Source organism: Montipora foliosa, chromosome 13 (genome assembly GCF_036669935.1).
Source record: "Montipora foliosa isolate CH-2021 chromosome 13, ASM3666993v2, whole genome shotgun sequence".
Classification (NCBI taxonomy): domain Eukaryota; kingdom Metazoa; phylum Cnidaria; class Anthozoa; order Scleractinia; family Acroporidae; genus Montipora; species Montipora foliosa.
Window position 1 is genome coordinate 20099808 of NC_090881.1, and position 20887 is coordinate 20120694.

Sequence of the window (20887 nt, forward strand, 5' to 3'; positions counted from 1 at the left end):
GATACAAAGTTCAAAAGTTTCAAAATGTAATATAACCGTCATTGTAACCAAATTTTAAATTTTAACGTTTTCCAATTGTAACGTATAGTTTAGGAGAGAAAATTTTGTTGATGAAATTAACCTGATGATGGCATGAGTAATGCTGAAACATGTCTTTAAAAAGTTGGTTCGCGTGTCTTAAATTTATTAATTTGATTTTGTCATTGTCATGAAATTTGTTGATAACAGACAAAATTTGCTGGATGTCACAATCACCTGCTTCAACATTAGAATAATAATATCAATGAATCAATTAAAATCTTATTAACTAAGATCATTGTCATTGGTGATCTTAAAATTAATTAACAACAATAATATAATTTGTTTCCTTTGTGTTTTAAGTCTGAGGTCTCGCAGTTCATCATCCAGCACTTCCTCAAGTGGTAGTGATACTAGAATACACAGGTAATAAAGAGGTCTTTCTGTGAGAGTTTGTATTAATTTTGTATAATAGCTATAGCAACTGATATCCAAGTATCATGTTAGCCTGCCTAGTTCACAAATGCTAGGCCATTGTAACCCAAAATCAAAAGACATCACTCTTAAAGTCCAAAGGCACTGAAGGAAGGTACATATACATGTAAGATAAGAAGATAAGATAGGCAGGTACAGTTGGAGTCATTTTTCAAAATGGCAGGTGAGGGTTGTTTTGACTGCAACCGAGGTGATGTGCAACTGGTATTGTTGCCTTGGCCTTGTGTTGCTTTACCCAAGTTCACACAAAAAAAGGGCATTCAAATGCAAGAAAATGGATTTTTTTCATTCTCTTGCATTTGTTTGTGTTGCAGTAGGTTATACATGGTGATCATTGATCATGATGATGATTTTCCCAATGCAATCCATGGCAATCAGCAGAAAATTATATTCATACAATGTAAGTCAAAGAAAGCAACAAGTCATGTCATTAATAGTTTATTTATTACGAAAACGATGAAACCTTTGAGCTTATAATACAACTGTACATGTTTGAACAGAAACTTCTGCCAATGATCCTCAGGTAGTCAGAATACAAAGCAATGGAAGCTGAATTTACAATGATTAGAGAATGCTAAGGTGAAAGTAGTAACAAGGGAAATTATGAAGTATAGGGAATTAAAAAGAGTTTTAGATTGACATGGTGTAATTGTTGATTCAAAGAGGGTTGTTTTCTCTGAATATGAATATTCCCTCACTTTCACGCTATACTTCCTTCCGTTGTTACTATTTCCATGCTAGCATTCTCTAATTTATATAAATTCAGCTTCCATTGCTTTTTATTCTAACTGAGCATGGCACGAAGTTTCTGTTGAAACATGTCCATATAAACTCAAAGGTTTCATCATTTTCTGCAAATTCTTTACTTGTCTCCTACTATAAAGACCCTTTGTTATATACCTATGTGTAGACTTTCACAAAAGGAGTTTTGTGATTGGTTGATTCTTGGTCACATGCCCCTGATCAAATTCTAATGTATCAGACCGGGATGCAATTCTGCAGTTGTTGCCGAAGCCTGATGTTTTGCTGCAATTGTTGAAGGAAAAGTCTAAATATATAACAAAGCACTTAAAGTCTGGTCCCTCTGGAAACTAGTTAGTTTTATTTTCCCTCAAGTCCTGGTGTTTCCCGAAGCGATTCAGGACTCTCGGGAAAAGAAAACTGACTGTTTCCCTTGGGACCATACATTAATTGTACAATGTATATTATTCATTACCTAATAATATTAATTAGTTTTTCTTGTTTATTTATTAGTAGTTTATCACCTGTCAATATTTATTATCACCTCTAGAGGCTTTAACAACATCTACGTGTACATTAATGCTTAGAGTTGTGTAAAGCGCCCAGTGTGTTTCAAACTAGTCTTCAACTTGTTTGAATTTGAATTTCAATGCATATGCATTTGAACGAAGTCATAGCTTTTTAAAGCATTAGTGCATCACAAAAGGTTCAATGATGTGTTTGAAAAGTAATTTCACAAAATAAAGAACACTTTCTCACACACTGAATGCCATTTGTGTGGCACACAACACTGCAACAACACTTAAGGACGATGCCTACTATTGTTATTGCGCATATGTTCTGCACATATCAAGATACTCGGGTTCCCTATCAGTGATGCTTACTAGTACAGGGATATTTTTGCGTGATTTAAAACTATCCGGAGAAAGTAGATCTTAGTAAGTATTCTTAGTATCCAAAAAGAAAATTGGGAGTAACCATGCATTTTTGAGAGATAATTAAGCTTCAATTTGAGAAAGAACGCCATACATTGCTTTGTATTTTAAACCTTTTTACAAATATTATTCATGAATTATCTTTGAAAAATGCGTGGTTACCCCCAATTTTCTTTTTGGATTTCAATAACACTTGTTAAGATCTACATTTCCTGCATAATCACACACCGGGGCAAAAATATCTTTAATTAGTGGGCACCGTCCTTAATTAACCCATTGACACCTCTGTAACTTATAACTATAGCATCAGGAGTAGCGCAACAATTACTAAGTAAGACCAGAATGAACATAATGCGCAGTAAATCATAAAGAATCATTTGGAATCTCACATCTAGTGCAATTCCATCACTAAACTCTAAAAATCGACCATAATCATGCAATACTAAACTATCAAGTACAAAAAGATAAAAAACTTACTTCAGTCGACGACTCACACCAAAAGATAGCTTGATAGGATATCCATTGATAGATAGCAAGTAGCAGATTCTACGATCGCTGAACAATAATAGCTGAATATACCTTAAGAGTGCGCAATTTATAATAATGCGTACGTGAATAAAACTAAGGCGTTGTCCAAAAACGTGTGCTCTACAGTTTTCTAAACTCCCTCGCAGAACATGTATTAGCTATCGATGAGCATGAAACTGCAAATTCCCAGGGAAGTTGTAGTATCGAAGCACGTTTCCCTTTAAGACACTATTTATATTCACTAGAAAATTCGTGAGAAAAATGAGAAAGGGAAGGTAGGCGTTTCAAATCTAACAACCTCAAGTGCCCCAAAACTGTTTGAGGAAATTGAAACTACTGTTGCCAAGAAGAAAAGGCTACGTACTTCAACAAAGAGGCATCGAAACCATGTGAGCAGACTGACGAGCAAGAAGATAACGGAAGCGAAAAGTAACAAAATGTAACCTTTTACCATCGGGTCATTGTGATTGTTAGATTGCTTGGAAATCAATCTGCTGGAAGTTTCCATACAAATTTAGGACGTTCGTGCCCATTGCTACTGCGCATTTTTTGTGCATGTCACGCACACGTCATGCATCACAGACCACAAAGGTAAACACGATGCTAAAGGCACAAACATTTTCCACAAGAACGGAACGTGAAAGCGTGTGGCATCATGGGATAGCTGTGGACCCAGGTCTTCTCAGAAATGTCATGCAATGACGTGACGGTGCACATAGACAATCGCTTTGAGAACTTCGCAGCCATTTTACTCTCTTGAATGCTCGATGACACTCGTTGTTCTTTCTGTAGATCACTTCCTTTCCTGATTTTATCCATTTTAATGAAAAACACAAAAATCTGTATGCGAGAAGTTACAAATATTTCGCCTTTTATGCTCTTGTGTTTCACCACAGAAAACGACATCAGCAGCAAAAGTTTATTTAGTTATATTAGTTATGTTGAATTGAGTATGTTTACCTGATCTAATTGTAACTAATGTAGCTTTTTTATTGCTGACAGTTGTAAGCTAAGATCGTTGTAAAATAACGCAAGCTTCTAAAAGTGCATCTCGAAAACAAGTACGGTGACCCCCCAATTTTTTTGGCCTTTTTGGCAAAAGTAGATCATTACCTTTCTATGTGGCAAGTTTTAAAAAAATATGTACATGTACGTGGGAACATTTTGAGCGCGAACGTCCTTAAGTATTAAGAGATCCCACTTCTTTGATAAATCAGAAATTGGGAACTCTGTGGTGAGCTCATTACAGGAACTGGTCAAGTCACCCAAAAGTCATCATGCCTGAAGTGAAGTTGCACGACATTTATCAGAATCTAGCCCAAAAACTAGGTGTTGATGCTTTGAGCATCACTTGATCTGCTGCCATTCCATGCAGAACCTGTACAGCAAACTGAACCTGACCAGCAACCACAGCTACCCATGCCCAACCGGCCACCATGGCAGATATTAGCTAAGACTTCTAATCACAGCATACCGTAGATTCACCCCAGCCACAGCCAGGTTCACTACTTTCACGTCATCGCTTGCTTGCTGAACAGAGGAACACCAGCTGGTTGGAGCTTGTTCTCAAGCAGTTTTGAGACCAGCATGGATACTTTGCACCACATTTACTCTGTACTCTGAAAATATGGGAGTGCTGATTAGACAGATGTAAAATATTATCTAGAAAAAATTGATCAACAGAGAAATAGTGTATTTCGTCAATCTGAGCCCTCAATTAGTCTTGCTGCTGCAATGTAACATCCCAGCAACACCAGTGGTTTCCGAGTATTTCCAACACTTGAAGTCAATACCTCATCTCCTAGTATACCCATTCGCCAAGAAGGCCAATGAGAGCCAGAGCATCCTTGTCGAAGAACTTTTACGGTGCAGCTCACCTGCCATCTTTTTAAAGCAGAGGATTTGAAACACCAAAAGGTCAGAGGAGTGGAAGGGAAGCTGCCCCTTGATCAGGAGAGGTTGGAGGTCATCCTAGTGGAATCCTAGCGGAATCCTAGCAATTTGGAAGAAACTGTCAGTGGAGGGAATCAATAGCTTTCTCCGTGGTGTGAAATATGTGTGCATCCATTAAGATATAGGATCCATTGCAGTAATGTAAGAATCCTCCTCTGTTAATGATAATGTAGTAATGATGTACATGTAAGAACACTCTTCAATAAAAGCTGTTTAAAAATTTGATTCATGCATACAGCCTGTATATATTATCAAGAACTTGACACAAGTTCTCTTCAATTTGTTTGCTTATTGAAACATTTCACTGCTTCAGAAACCCTTTGCTCTAACAAAAGGATCATTTTTAGTTTTTGGTATGGCCTTAAAAATGAACTTTCAAAGCTTCAATATGCTTTTAATCTGTGATTACTTCTAGCTGATTAAATGCACACATTTTTTTTCCTCATTCCTGGCGACATCTTTCATGACTCTACCATAGTAAACGCGCACTGATTGATATCACGCACTGTTTATTTGTCTTACTATAATTGCAGTCGGCTTTGGTGCAATTTAACACACCAGCAACTCAATAATTATTCAAAAAATTATGCAAAGATGAGTAATAAAGGTCAAACACATTGAAAAGAAACTAGCAACTGTGTTGGTTTGTTTTGATGAATGGGTTGACTTTTCATCGTCAATGCGCAATGTGTTTAATGGGTCACTTGTATCTTGTATTTTGTGTCCCTTAAGCCTTTCCATCCTAAGACTGATATTTCTGTATCTTACTCTGTCTAAATGCCAGACAGTTTTCCCCGTCAGTAGGGGCCACTTCAGGGGTGGAAGAGATAAATTACTTATTTAACTTATTTTTCCTTTGTCTGTATAAGTAGCCAATCAGTTTGCCTGGAGAAGCCACAATCTGACAGCAAGCCTGGTTCTGTGGTGGCAGTTGCTACGACATCTGTTGGGCCAGACTCAGCAGAACCCTCCTCTTCATCATCATCATTATCTGTAGGGGCTGCTCTACCTCCCAGACCTTCAACAACTCATCTCACCAGCTCAGCAGCCATTGGTAACTCTACATCCACGTCCAAGTCTTCCTCTCGTGGAAGGCGATCTGCGTCATCGACCTCACTGTCGGATAAGACTTCAGAATCAAGCCAGTCCACTTCTGGTAACTCTCGTATACCAACACGAAGTTGGAGAAGGAGTGGCCCGCCTGAGCCTAGTGGAGGCTTGAGGCGGTCACAGAGGCTTAAAGAGACAACGGGATCCTGTGCTAGTAACAGGTATAAAACCACACATTTATCACTGTGTACAGTGGTCGGGCTCAGTTGGTTGAGCATCTGGCTGCCATGTGGGAGGTCGTGAGTTCGACTCTGGCCAGACCAACACTCAGGGTCTTAAAATAACTGAGGAGAAAGTGCTGCCTTTGTAATTATACCTGAAAATGGTTAGACTTTCAAGTCTTCTCGGATAAGGACTATAAACCTAAGGCCCCGTCTCACAACCCTTCACTGTTCATAAACTCTGTGGGACGTTAAAGGTCCCACACAGTAGTCAAAAAGAGTAGGGCATTAGTTCCTGCTGTTGTGGTCTGGCCTTTCCTTCAGCAACATGGTCGGCTTGGCGTAGTCTTCTGAATGGACTACTGATCGATGAGACCACATAACAGTAAAAACAGACAGTAGTCAAATTGAAGGAGTCCAAGTGCTGAAACTGGAAGATTTTTTTTTTGGAAGAATTTGCAGGTTTTTTAAATTTTAGTGACATCATCTGGTGTCACACTGAGCAAAATTTTATGCCAAAAGGTGAAAAGAAAGATTACTGAAGTTTAAAATGGGCAAGAGGAGATGTACACAAATTTGAATAAGCTACATGTACATAATTTTACTGTCTGCTTATATATGTCTCCCAAATTTACTGTACTTGGTATTCACCAGTTTTCTCTACTTCTCTAAATTCTTTAAAATGTACTTTCAGTCGGCGTGGACCACAAGGAAAGAAGCAGTCGTGGACACGCCGGCAACCTCCAAATATGTCAACAGACAAGTAAGTAAAAGTCCTTGCTGTCAAGAAGATTTTAGACAGAGGGAGAATGAGAAAGGTGCATTTAGACATGCTTTAATCTCCAGGAACAAGTTTAACCCATGGACTCCTGGGGGTTCCCCACTGACGAGTAAAATCGTCTGGCGTTAGACAGAGTAAAATACTAAGTATGGCTGGTTTAGGGGTGAATGGGTTAATGAGATATTCAGTGAGTGATTAATTAAAACTTAATTTTAGGCTGAGAAGAGACTTGAACCACAAAACAATCATTACTACTGTATATAGAATAATAATATCAAATTATATTGGCATTCAGGATACATTGTGTTAGAGAATTCAAGACACAAAAGTACTGTTACCTTTCAAAGAAGGAAAAATTACCGTAGTTATTCGGTTATAAGGTGCACGGTTTTTTCAAGATAAATCTGTCTTTGGGTGGCAAGTTAGTGCTAAAATTGGGGTGCATCTTATAGCCAAGTATTTTCGCGCAACAAAATCTTAAGATCACAATTTGAGAAGAACTTGCAGTTTAAACAACACAAGAAAAGGATACCAGTTGTCTATTAAAAAAGAATAGTGCTTTAGAGACCTTTAGCACACTAAAAAGCAAACACACGGTAATTTGCATACGTCCTTAAGAGCATGTGCTCAGTAACATGATACCCGTGACAACAATACAATCGTTCGAACCTTGTTTCGAATATTCCAAGTTCGTGTTTGTCACTCGCATGAAAAGTTTCTTCTCTGAACAAACAGTGCAGAGATAAAACATACCTTTGTTCATCCAGGCTTTCTTGTGCACTGAAATTTGCATCCTTGGTGGCGTGTTGATAATCAGCTGTCGAACACCTTTGAATGAGTTTCCGTGGGAGTTTTTGCGCTGTTCACTTTCGCTTGAAGTCTGAACTCTGACTATTTATTAACTTCGGAAGGTTCAAAATAAACGTGTATGCGTTGTATGTTTATCATTTCAGGTGTGAACTTTTAGCTTTTGTTTTTACGTATATCATTAAAAGCGTGCCTTTTGCACTCTGTTTACGTTAACAAAAAGAGTTCGCATGCCAATTGTGTAAAGATAATTGTTCTCAAATTCATCACATCCTTTTGATAACTCTCAATTTTTTGTTGCATCTTATAACCGAGTATTTTCGCGTAATTAAGTTTGGGGTGCGTCTTATAACCGAGTGCGCCTTATAACCGAATAACTGCGGTAATATACAAAGTGAGTGATTAGAAATAACATAAAATTTAGTCCCCTTGGCCATTAATGCATGATGCACATACATGTCACCAGTTGTACAGATTCCCATACCTACATGTACATTAACCCATTGACTCCCAGGGGCTCCTCATTGATGAGTAATTAAATCATCTGGCATTGGACAGAGTAAAATACTAAGTCTGGCTGGTTTCGGCCGGTTTGGGCATCAAAGGGTTAAACTGTGGAATCTACATATAAAACAATGAGATGACAGATACTGACTGTCGTTTATGATAAACTTTTTAATTTTACAGTGCAGCTCAAGACCCTGGTTCTTCAGATGCAGGTATTCTACCACTATAATATACTTGTGCAGTGTACATGTACATGTAATTTGAAAACGACCATGATCATTAATCGTTTAACTGTTAGTTCTTTTGCAAACCTCTTTTGCAGCTCATGGAAATGCTGAAGATTCAGTTCCCTCTTCTAGTGGTAAGTATTGTTGCATTATCTTAATGAATGTCCTTTTATCTAAAAGAATACAAAAACAAAATCAGTCCTTGAAAACATCAAAATGTGGTCTTTTGAAAGTACGGAAAAATTCCTTTACTTTGCGATTTCATGGAATGAAGAAGCGTTTAAAGCCTTTAGTTACCAACTACATGTATTAATCTCTTCACCCCATAGTATAGAATCTATGAAGTCTCACTCCTAGCCATCACTGGGTTAAGAGCATGGTTATGTACAGTGTACAATGTGCACATAGTTAAGATGGAAATTACTGTCTTATTATTGTAAAAACTGTCTGTTGCAGGAGCAGTGGCTGCTAGAAGTGAAATGGAAGGATCTAGCACCCTGGAGGATATGGAGTTAAAAGATGGTGAATTATCCAGACTTCAAGGTCAGACATTATAAATATTACAATTCATGTGGTTTTAAGGTATTCATAATCATTCTGATCCTTCATTTTCAAAGGATGAGAATATCTTGTACTGCATGATCAATTCCTCAACACATTCATACCCCTACTTGTCATCCACACGAATCAAAAGTTTGAGGGAAAAATTAATAACCCAAAAGAATTTCTGCAAAGCTGTTTTGCTGTTTTGCAAAGTAAAGGCCAATATCTACTATCTCTTGAAACAGAAATACTGTCCCATGCGGCATGGCAAGGCAATAGAACTATGCAGTAAAAACGAAATCTTGGATAAGAAAATTTTGGCCATTTCTATCCAAACTGAAATTAACAATGACTGGCAAAATTAGTAATACATATACTTTTATTATTATTAATGTAAAGCTTGTGGATGTTGTGGTTCATATTTTTCCTGGTTCAAAGTTCTTTAAAACAATTCACTTGTGATTTTATTTCGTTTCAGATTATGATAATGAATATTAGACACAGGAAAATCAAAGTTAAACTTGTTTGAAAAAATTTATTTTTAAACCAAGACAGAGATAGAATGACAACATAGGCGTTAGCTTTTTGATGTGGCATTCACATAAATATTTTTCTATGTTTACTGTAGCTCTGTTGGAAGCACGAGGTGTTCCTTCCCATCTGATTGGCTCCTTGGGGCCTCGCATGCATCAGCTACTTCATCGAACCATAAGCTCAGGCTCAGGTGAAAAATTAACCAACTTATGAAGAAGACAATGTGTGTGAGAAATATGGGTATTGTAAATTATGGCATGTGGTTAGTGTCTCGGGTGCCTACGTTTTCTCTTCTTAAGAGGCGTACTTTCTGTAGCAGCTCTGGTTTATTGGTAGCATCCAGCATCTATAACCATTTCCTCAGGCTGTTAGACACCATTCCAAGGGCAGTGATAATCACAGGCATAATAGTGATTTCCTTACACCTCAAAATCTTTTTGAGTTCCCTCTTCAAATCCTGGTACTTTTCCAGTTTTTCGTTTTCCTTCTCAGAGATTCTTGTGTTGCTTATTAAATTTGTAGTTCCTGAGAGCTTCTTGTGATTTCTAAAATGGCCTTTTGTTGTACCCCCTGTAAGTGGCGTTTTCACCAGTTTTAGCTGAAGTTCATGGTAAAAGTCACTACAAGTGAGGTGCTGGTAAGAAAAAAAAGTAGGCTGTGGTATGCAGCTAGGAAGCTCAGCCTTAATTTAAACCCCTGGTTGCTTGCAATCCTACAAGTCATGTAGCTTATACATGTAAGTGCAGGCACACATCCTTTTCTCAGTTTCTATACTTTGTTGAATATGTAGGTGGTAAAGTTCAACAGATGCTGACTGGAATCCAGTCCTCTGATGAAGGACAGCAGTTACAGTCTGTCATTGAAATGTGTCAGGTACTGCATGCATGTTGTTAAAATTCTATTATTGCCCATTTTCAAGTATTCAGTTTGCGTCAGACTCTCTTTAACAGGGAATCCATTGTACCAACAACACACGTACAGTACATGTACAGTATTTTCACCATTGTAATACAGTTGTACCATGTTGTAGTTTTACTAATTTTCTTAACAAATGCATTTGGAATCACATGCTCAGAGCACTTCTGTCCTATTCTTCAGTGGCAATCAAATTTCTGTGGCTTGCACCAATTTTTTTTTTTGGCCTCGGGAAGTGGGCATCTGTCAGCTTGTACAGATTTTTTACCCAACTCTCTTTTAGGTGTGTCCTCTTTTAGGTGTATTAGGTGGCAAATGAAATTTAGGGAAATAACATCTTCTCTTGCAAACATTTTGTGGTTGAATAATGATGTTGCTTTTGTATATGTTTTAGTTTTTAGTCATGGGAAATGAAGAGAGTCTTGTTGGATTTCCTGTTAAACAAGTTGTTCCTGCTTTGGTGAGTACTTACTTGTAAAGTATTAATAAATGTGAAAAAAAAACCCACTTGTTTACGGTACATGAATTGGATCAAACATTGAGAAACCCTCAAAAAGACGCTCTGAAGAGTATTTCAGGTCAATCTTCAACCACTATCCAGGTTGCCCTTACCTTCCTGTGAAACTCAAGTTGAATTCAGCAAATTTCGTACTTTTCAAACCAAAGCACCTCTATCTCACTGAAACAAGACTTTCATGAAACTCTGTGAGTGTACATGTGAGACATGTACATGCTGCAAAACAATAAGTTATTACTATTTTTTTTTTTTTTTGGCGTTAACATAACAGATGATCAAGCTTAGTCAAACCTTAGTACAGTGTTAATTATTGCTGAACTTGTCAGAAGATTGACATTATGTGATAAATGTTTTTTTTTTCTTGCCTTAGGTGAATTTGCTGTCAATGGAGCACAACTTTGACATTGTAAGAACAACATTATTTTTTTGCTATCAAATCAGTATACACTTTGTTAACTCTACTAGCAACCTTAGCAAGAAACAACTTTGCATTATTCTATGAAACACGAGGGATACAGATGCTAGCATTATGCTAGAATATTCTGCTGAGGTCAGCAGTTTCAGCCATCACTGGACTGAACCATCAATAAGGCCCTCAAAAGTGCTACCTTTGTATGTACTAAGTTAAACATGTAGCATTTCTCTATGTATTGTAATTTTATTCCACAGATGAACCATGGTTGTCGTGCACTGACCTATCTTATGGAAGCACTTCCTAGGTCAACCGCTGTGGTTGTAGAAGCAGTTCCCATTTTTATAGAGAAGGTAAAGTTTTGTATTACCTGTGTAGATCGGCCTCTTAAAACATAACCAATCCCATTTCTATTTGGGATGGTTTGTGTTACAGTACTGTTTGTATCTTGTAATATAATTATACAATATGAGCAGCAGATCTGTATCACATTTACAAACTTGAGGCAAAGCTGAGAGTTTGTAAATGTGATACAGATCTGCCATAAATACTGTTTATGACCTATTAAACGTCAGCATTTAAGTGTTGATATACACTACAGTCCCAGACATAATTGTTGGGACACTTCTTGCCCTTCCTTCCCTCTCAATGTTGGTGTGAAAGATGTGGTGACTGAACTGCAATATTAACAACATTGAGAGGGGCAGAGAATACACAACAAGGGAATAGAGGATGTTGGCGTGAAGTGTCCCGACTAATTGTCTGAGATTGAAGGTATTTTTGGTGATTCAAGACATTTTAACAAGGAAAATAGAAAAAAATGTTTATGTAAATGAAGAGAATTCTGTATCGAAAAAACAGTTGATACTTTTTTGCCTGCTCTTCACTCAAAAGATGTTTTTAGACTAACGAGTCATTGTCGATGATCACTTTCACTAAAAGCTTAGCCAAGAGCTTGTACTTTTCCTGTTTCTTCAGCTGTACGTGAAACATGTGCAGCTGTATACATTTTCCTGTGTAAACCACTTCCACATTTTGTACAATATTATTTTTTCTTTTGTTGCATGGAATCAGTCAAAGTTTCTTCTAATACATACAGTTGATGTTATTCCTTTTTCATGTTATGACAAATACCGGTAACACACTGTACCTTTATACTTGAAGACACCTTCTGCACAATAATTATGACAACATACCTGTGATTGATTCAAATACATGTACATATCTGCAAAACTTTACTGTTTAGCTTCAAGTCATTCAGTGCATGGATGTTGCAGAACAAGCATTAACTGCCTTAGCGATGCTGTCCAGAAGACATGGAAAAGCTATTCTTCAAGCTGTAAGTGCTTGTATTCATTTATTACAGATTGCATGTGCATACATGTACATGTATGTTCCAGTAAGTTGCATTTTGCAAAGTTTTATTACTGTATCACCTAAGGAATTGACCCAGTTTACTGTAATTCCTGTAAAAAAAAAGCTTGCATCTCATAATCATGTACGGTAATTCTGAACACATCTCACTATCAGAATGTAAATATATTCCATGTACACTGTAATTTTATTCTTTTGCAGGGTGGCATGTCAGCATGTTTGCTGTATTTGGATTTCTTTTCAATATCTGCTCAGGTACAATAGTCAGCAGCTAAATGCAATCATATTTCACTAGGTAGAAAAGTTTTGCAGTAAGATGTTCTTGGAGTTACTGTACTGTACATGTGCTGTAGTTTAAAATGTTTCAACCAAGTTTGATTTTCATTTTTCTTTGTTTTCTCATCCTAATGTTGTTTGTATTATCAGAGCTGTGATGAGAAAATTGAAAATAAAACTACCATAGGTAGAAATCAGTAACATTAATTGCACCTTTATAGACATGCACTGTCTAAAGTTCAATTTGATTGTGCTTTGCAAGAGCCAAAAAATTGACAATGAACATAGGAGAAAGTGCATTTTGTTTGAAATGGTTACAAATTTACAAGCTCTTTCATTAATAAAATTATGTGAATCCTGAAGTTTCATAAATTTTTTAAGTGCAGTTAATTTTGCTTGCTTCCACGGTTTGTGGATGGAACCTTAAAAGAGAGACACATTCAGTACCAAGTGAATTGAAATCAGGCAATCCCAGTGTGCTACGTGTCTACAGTGTATATATGTTGTTGTTCAATTTTATCCACTGGCTTCAAAAAATTTAAACCAGTTCCAAGTTTTTGAACCAGTCCAAACATTTGGAACCAGTTTAAATTTTTTTGACTGGTTTATTAGTATCAACTGTCTAAAAAGGGGGTGTAGTTAAAAAACAGGGGCTTGGTTTTTGGGAGAGGTCTCAAAAAGAAAGAGATATTTTTTCCCTGCATTATACATGTACTTCTCTTACCCCTCCCTAATCTTCCCCATTGCCTCTATCCTAGCCCACCCTTCCTTTTATAGACATGACTTCCAGGTAGCCCCCTCCTTGAATACTCCTTCTACCCACTCCCTTTACAACACCCCTCACAGACCTTTTCACACTTCCCACTCTCTTATCCACTTGACCACACAAGTATACATACTTCATTAAGAGTTCTACTTAGTTACAGAAAGATGTCCAACTATGTTGAAATGGGTGGTGTTATTTTAAAAAAAAATTTAACTGGTTTGAAAAAAGGGGACTGGTTCCAAAATTTTGGACTGGTTTAAAAAAAATTTAAACCAGTGGGTAAAACTGAACTACAACATAAAATTAATTATACAACCTGTTCGTCTGCAGTGGGCCTGGAAGTTTTTTTGCAAATTTCCTTTTGAAAGCCTGCTCCCCACTAACAGATTCACTAACCAGTCTGTCCCAATATTTAAAGTGTTAATTGGCAATATCTTTGGATTTTTCAGTCAGCATTCTTTTTTTCAACAGAGGTCAGCACTTTCTATTGCTGCTAACTGTTGTCACAGCATTGGTGTTGGGGATTTCCATCTTGTGGCAGATTCTGTTTTGATCTTAAGTGGAAGATTACAACACCAGGTAAGTAAAAACTGCGATGATGAAGTGACATTAGTGTTCTTCTATCCTTAAGCAGGTGGCATATACAGTCATGTGGACCAGTGACTAGAGGATAGACTGGAGTTGTATGCAGATGTTCTGAACATGAAGTGCCCCTTTAAGTCTAAGCGCTTGAGCCCTTGCTACCTATTTCCACCAATAGGCAGATTTTTAGGGGTGCAGAGATGACGCAGTGGTGAGAGCACTCGTCTCCCACCCTTGTGGCCCGGATTCGATTCCCTGACTCGGCGTCATATGTGGGTTGAGTTTGTTGGTTCTCTATTCTGCACAGAGAGGTTTTTCTCGGGTGCCCCGGGTTCCCCTCTCCTCAAAAACCAACGTTTGATTGTATTAATAATATTGTTAATGTCCCCAATTAGTGCTTCAGCGCTAGAACGTCTAGACACTTAAATAAAGTCCCTTTCTTTCTTTTTCTTTCTTTCTAGGGAGCTTAGCAATGACAACGGCAACGGCAACGGCAACAAGGAATGTCACAAATTTGCATATTCAATATGCAAATTTGTAACGTTCTTGTGACAGAGCATGCATGTCGTCAGCAAGACAACAATGTGAAATAACCAAATTTGAGGTTTTATCAAGGACGTCGGCACTTGAAGATAAATTTTCATTTGCTCTTCTAAATTAAGCACCGTTCGAACCAGTATCATTCTTGAGGAACTACCACACCCTTGTCAAATTAAAAAGGTTGAAATAGTCAGAGAGCGATTAAAGTAACACAAATTTATATTTTGAGATGACATTCTCATTGCCGTCGCCGTTGTCGTTGCTTAAGCTCCCTAACAAAATAACAGTAAATGTTCCGTTAAGTGTTATTTTTAACCTACTAGGCTAAACGCAGCTGTTTGTCTTTACTAATTCTTGAGGAGCATCATTTGGGGGATACTTTGTGACCTTGCATGTAATTGTCTTTATAATAATGTTTTGATAGAACGCGTACTCTGAATGGTTAAGACAGCGTGCTTTATGAGAGCACGGATGCATAGCTGACACCACTCGTAGGATTTCAAAAATAAAGTTTTCCAATTATTTTATCCGAATACATGTTGAAATTAAACAATTCTTTATTATACAGTGTAAAACAATGAAAGAAGCCTTGCTCTGTTTTGTTCATACAGAACAATGAATGGTCCCAATGCTGCAGCAGTTTAATTACCAGCCAGACCAGCCACATTCATTAAGCAGTTTGTTTTCCAATAGTTCAGGTTTTCTTGAGCGAAAACTCAGCTGGATTTTAGTGAACGATTTTCTTTTTGATCCCACTTGACTACGTCTCGTGTTTCACCAACACTTCTTTCGTGCTTTATCCACTTCCTGTGTGCTTTACAACAGAACAGATCTCAGGCGAGGCTTCTTTATTTGGAAAATATTCTGAGACACAAGTGATGATGACGTTGAAGAGAAGACCAAGGGAAGACTTTGTTACCCTTATTGAAACCTGTGTGCATCTAATTAGGGGCACTTTCTGGATATACATGTATCTCTCAAGTCAGGTTAAGATTGACTTGAACTCAGCCCACATACAATGTACACTTGCACGGGTGGATGGCATAGATGAAAACCCCTATGCCAGACTCCCCAAAGCATATTGCATGGGGTATTCTCAGATAATAGGGAGCTTAAGCAAGAGCGTTTTTGAGAGGCAGACGGCAACCGGAAGTGAACTGTTTTCCCTTTTTAACCTGTTTTCACGCAACCACATTTACATTGCTAAGTATCTTTTCTCCATTAGAGATCATAATTACAAAAATCTGGGAGACACCACTGTCCTAGCACGCGAAATTTTCTCTTCCGGTTGCCGTCCGCGTCTCAAAAACGCGCGTGCTTAAGCGCCCTAATAAGTCACCAATCCAGATAATAACCTCTTACAATGGGGGTTGACATCATTGAACTAACACAAACCACTGTTTTTCCTTAGGGAAGTCATACACTATAAGTAGTCAACTTGTAACTTCCTTTTAATTGGATTGTTTGCATGGCAGAGTGTATTATAAAATAGGTTCTTATAATTTTTTTCTTGCTCCCAGTTGCACCAATAATATTACTTACTATATACAATAATTATGTTGTACATACAGATGTATGAACTCATTTTTTTTTTATCTTTAGGACAAAAAGTCTGTGGAGAGTTGTTGTGTTGCATTTGCAAGACTTGTGGATAGTTTCCAGTCTAATGAGGTTAGGAAATCTTTTTGTGTGTTTTACCTTCAATAGAAATTCAAAACGAGTTTTCCATCAAAGAAAGAAATAACAGGCCATCATTTTCAGTAACCCTTTTAGTTCCCCATATTAGCCGCTGAAAGAAAGTGAGGCTTGAAGCATCCATGGTTTTTACAAATATTACAGCAGTAATTTGCTTATGGAAATACAAACCAACAACTCCCTATGAAGGTGTTGGCTGTGATTCTTGGCTGTCCTTCCTGCTTCTTGGAAGTTGGTTTCTTAAGCCCTGGTCAAACGGCACATGATAGTCGATGATAGTTGAAGCTCACGCTTCCGTTTTTTCATACACTATCATCAACTATCATTCATTTTGAGTGTGTTCAAATTCTTCATGATAGGCGATGATAGTTTTTCTCGTTTAACCACGCATATGATAGTTCATGATAGTTTTTGGTCAGCTGTTTTCCCCGAAAATCGGCAGGCTCGTTTAAAATGGCCGCCAAAAGTTCCTCGCGAGACTCAGCTGCAGCTTCAGAAATTCGTGTTTACATCCAAGATGATAATCATGACAAAGAAAATATTGAAAACCAAGATAACATAGAGAAGATATCTTCGGAAGAAAGAGTCAACTCGCAAGAATTATTAGAGACACTGCAAAAAAAGAAGCGTATCACTAAACCTTCATCGGTCAGGAAGGGCAATGCGGCAAGGTGGAGTAATGACCTGATATTACGTCTAATAGATGAATATGAGGCCCAGCCCTGCCTTTGGGAAGCTAATTTATTGTTCACATTTTTACGCGGAAAGAGCCTGGAACTAGCTGCTCGCGTGACTTTGCTTGCGCAACTGCCAGTGAACTGTCGTCAACTATCACGAACTTCTTTGGCCGTTTGACCATGTGAATGATATTTGGTGATAGTTGGTGATAGTCTGGAGAGAATCAACTAACACCGACTATCATGCGCCGTTTGACCTCTAGCTTCCTTCCTGCACTATCCTCTATTTCCCAAGATATGTCCAGTAATGCAAGTCATTCAGTGCACACTGATTATAATAAGCATTACAAAGTAGTATCCCCTTAAACTCTGCCCCTCAAGTAACGACTGAAAGCTGCATTCACCCGAAATTTAAAATGATGTTTTCCCTAACACTTACAGCCGTACCGGTACCTTATTATAAAAGAGAGAATGATGCTCACAGTTATCTGGACAATTTAAGCAATTGCTTCTTCTAGACACCTGAAAAATTCAGGTGGTACCTTTCACGGGAACGCATGAGCCCAACAAATTGACCTGCTCTGTGTGGCTTCATTGCTCAGTAGGTCAAGCATTGCACCAACATTGCAGAGGTCATGGTCTTGAATCGTGTTAGAGCCACTTAAATTTTTCAGGTGTCTATAAGAGACAAGAATATCGCTTGAATTGCCCAGATGAGTGTGAAAATCATTTCTCTCTTTCATCTACAGCTGTATAGTCCGCACTTGAAATGTACACATTTCTTTCACTTACCTTATTGTTTGAAATAAAAAGCAAAACATTTTGTGTCGGACACCAAATTATACATCCATTTAATTACAGTATCTGCATTTCTGGACACCAGTGTATACATTTATAACATGGGTGACAAATTACTCCTTAATTTTGGTGCGAAATTCAGTGTTAATTTAAAATTTCACATCTGAAGTTACAATGTTGCCATGGCAACTTTCCTACAAAGCCAAAAAGGCGTCCAGGTTTGAAAATAACCTGTGTCTTATGAACGTAATTTGTCACCTGTAATATTAACCCTTTCAGGCCCGAGGGGTTCCCCATTGACGAGTAAAATCGTCTGGCGTTAGACAGAGTAAAATCTATAAGTGCCATTTGGCACTATCGGGCCTGAAAGGGTTAATAGCTAGTCAAGTGGTATACCCATGAAATTAGGGAATTAAAGTGACATTTTTCACTTTACTGCAGCATCTGCATAACCCTTGGATAACTCCTTAGAAACTATGGTTGGCATTGTAATAATTCAGAAAGTTGGATTGGTCATGGACATTGTGAAATTTTGTTTTGAAAGTTGATTGTTTCGTTTTATGCTCCAGAAGCACCTTGAGGAACTTGCGTCTCATGGACTTCTCAACAACTTACAGCAGTTGGTAAGTGGTGGTAATAAATATTGTTGCAAACTTCATGTGAACCCAGTTGTTTTTGAGACCCTACGAGGGAAAGGATGCTCCCATGCTGCTTGTTTTCATCTGTGACTGCTGTTTTAAGACCATTAAGTTTGCTTCTGTCTTTGTGGCTGTTTTAATTTCACAGGAGAGGTCTTGTCGATTGTTGTTGTTTCATTTCATTTGTGTCTTAGAGCTGTGTCACACATCTGAATTTACCAGACTTCAGGGCTCGAAATTAACGAAAAAATCCAGTCGCATTTTGCGATAAAGTACGAAAATTTAGTCGCAATTTCGCAAATTCTAGTCGCAAAATCGCCGCGCTGCATTGTGTTGTCAGCGGTTTAGCAAAAAATATGAATGAGCCCGCAATACTTGTGTGTAAAGAAACTGCTGAAAATGGCGAATGATCTAAGGAATGGAGCTGTGCACGTAACATCGCAGCTAAATTACTCAACAATTACGCTACCTTCAGAGAAAATTCACAGCGAGAAACAAAATAATTTTGTCATTTATTTAGATATTTATTTATTTTAGCAAAAGTAGCAGCAAAGTGGCAACTGCTAACCCTTTTGTTTCGAAAGAACGAACGTGACAACAAGTCGCAAATTTGCGACTTCTCCAGATATTTTAGTCGCAAAAGGAAAAATTTAGTCGCAAATGCGACCGTATTGGTCGCAATTTCGAGCCCTGCCAGTAATCCTAGGAGAGCCTCATTTTTGCCATTTTACTCCTGGGCTTTTGGACAAATTTAAAGCTATCTTTTTGGTCTTTGTACAAGGTCCAAAATTCTACTACACTTCCTGCCTTCTCCCAGTATTTGAGTGGCTGTGAACTCCATAGACCCCTTTCATAATGGCGGACAAATAAAATATTCTTCTGTTTTAATGCTAATAAGCCTTTCTAGCCTTGCTACGACGAGCAAATTTCAATAGAATATTTGTTTCAAGACGAGGGTGGCAGGTCTAATTAATATAAATACAAAAGAATGTAAAGGAGGTCGCCACTTATGAAAGTGGTCTATAGCTTGGTCACAAAGTGTATTTCCACCATAGAGAAAGGGATAAAATTTTGTTTGACTTGTTCATTTCACATTTCTGTAAAGTGGAAATTTTCCAGTGACTAAGTAAAATGGAATAAGTGGAATACATGTACTTGTACATGCACCAGCATATCATTAGTTTGTGTAATAAATTTTGTGTTTTTGTTCCAGCACTCTACATTACCCTTAAATAGTAAATTGTTGTTTTCCTTTTTTACATGACAAACTTTTCCTTCTGCCTTTGTTCAGCTGATGATGGCTCCACCTGTTATAAGTACAAGCACATTTGTCATGGTGCTACGCATGTTAGGTGTGCTGTGTAACAGCAGCTCAGCTATAGCAGTACAGCTACTGCGGCAAAGTAAGTCAATTCTTGCTTAAGGATGTACTACCAACAAGTTTCTGGAAAAGTACTTGTACCCTCATGATGACCATTAAAACTAGACAATTAAGCCAGATAACATACAACTCTCTACAATGTCCAATTTCGTTGTATTGGTATAAGGTGCAACTCTGTGTTCTGAATTAGGGTCCATTACAGCTTCATCTTAACTATTATTGTTTTCTTGAAAGTTGCAGTAATGGCTGGCAGTGGTTTTACTAAGTACCAATAGTCAATAAAAATCGTTTGCAACTTCACTCATAAAAGTCTGCCATTTTTTCCCTTACATAGTAAATTGAAGTAATAAAAGACAGATTCTTTCAAACCAAAGATTAATCAGTGACCAACTTCAACTAACTTTTATTCAAATGCCTGGGCTTGGTCCAGACTCACTTCAAGTTCGGGTTGCTTGCAATAATGCATCTTGTATACCCTAGCCTTACTTATAACATAACAAAAGTAAAGCAAAATAATGGTCTGATTTGTCAATTAACATTTACTATTTTGCGCATAGGTGAATGCAGAAGTTCATGACCTTGAAGCATTTAACTCTGGTTCAGAGCTGGGGTTTGTTAGTTTAAAGACTTCCTTATTTGGATGTAATGTAGCTCATGCATTTTCCTGCATATTCAGCTTCGATCTTATTTTTATCCATATTTGGGCATAAAATTGCTTCAGAAAGTTCTTTTGTCAAAGCGATAAAAGAACTAGATAGACTTCGGTAATTGCTTGACATTCTCTGTCTTTGTTACCGGTATTCTTTTGATGCACGATTTTGGAGTTAATACACTTAAAACTTAAAAATGTGTATGTTTATAAAAACCGCTTTAAAAACTGCAATAAATTTCGCTGAAAACTCGGCCTCGTCAGGCATGTTCCGTCAGGCATGTTCCGCCATTGTGGATTCTTGAATCCAAGATGGCGGAACATGCC

At 37.7% G+C, this 20887-nt stretch overlaps 1 protein-coding gene across 4 annotated transcripts in view; it reads left to right on the forward strand.

Moving 5' to 3' along the window:
- The window catches only part of LOC137982047 (E3 ubiquitin-protein ligase TRIP12-like), a 62905-nt gene that overhangs the window by 4009 nt on the left and 38009 nt on the right, over positions 1-20887 (forward strand). For 2 of the 4 annotated variants that reach the window (XM_068829072.1, XM_068829074.1), the window contains exons 5-21: positions 382-444; positions 5540-5941; positions 6636-6704; positions 8217-8248; positions 8359-8397; positions 8720-8806; positions 9435-9530; positions 10131-10213; positions 10650-10715; positions 11143-11178; positions 11442-11537; positions 12431-12523; positions 12760-12813; positions 14072-14179; positions 16325-16393; positions 18462-18515; positions 19822-19933. In XM_068829072.1, the coding sequence (XP_068685173.1) occupies positions 382-444; positions 5540-5941; positions 6636-6704; positions 8217-8248; positions 8359-8397; positions 8720-8806; positions 9435-9530; positions 10131-10213; positions 10650-10715; positions 11143-11178; positions 11442-11537; positions 12431-12523; positions 12760-12813; positions 14072-14179; positions 16325-16393; positions 18462-18515; positions 19822-19933 (1559 nt within the window). The remainder of the gene's footprint in view (positions 1-381; positions 445-5539; positions 5942-6635; positions 6705-8216; positions 8249-8358; positions 8398-8719; positions 8807-9434; positions 9531-10130; positions 10214-10649; positions 10716-11142; positions 11179-11441; positions 11538-12430; positions 12524-12759; positions 12814-14071; positions 14180-16324; positions 16394-18461; positions 18516-19821; positions 19934-20887) is intronic. The other 2 variants (XM_068829073.1, XM_068829075.1) reach the window with 1 other exon arrangement.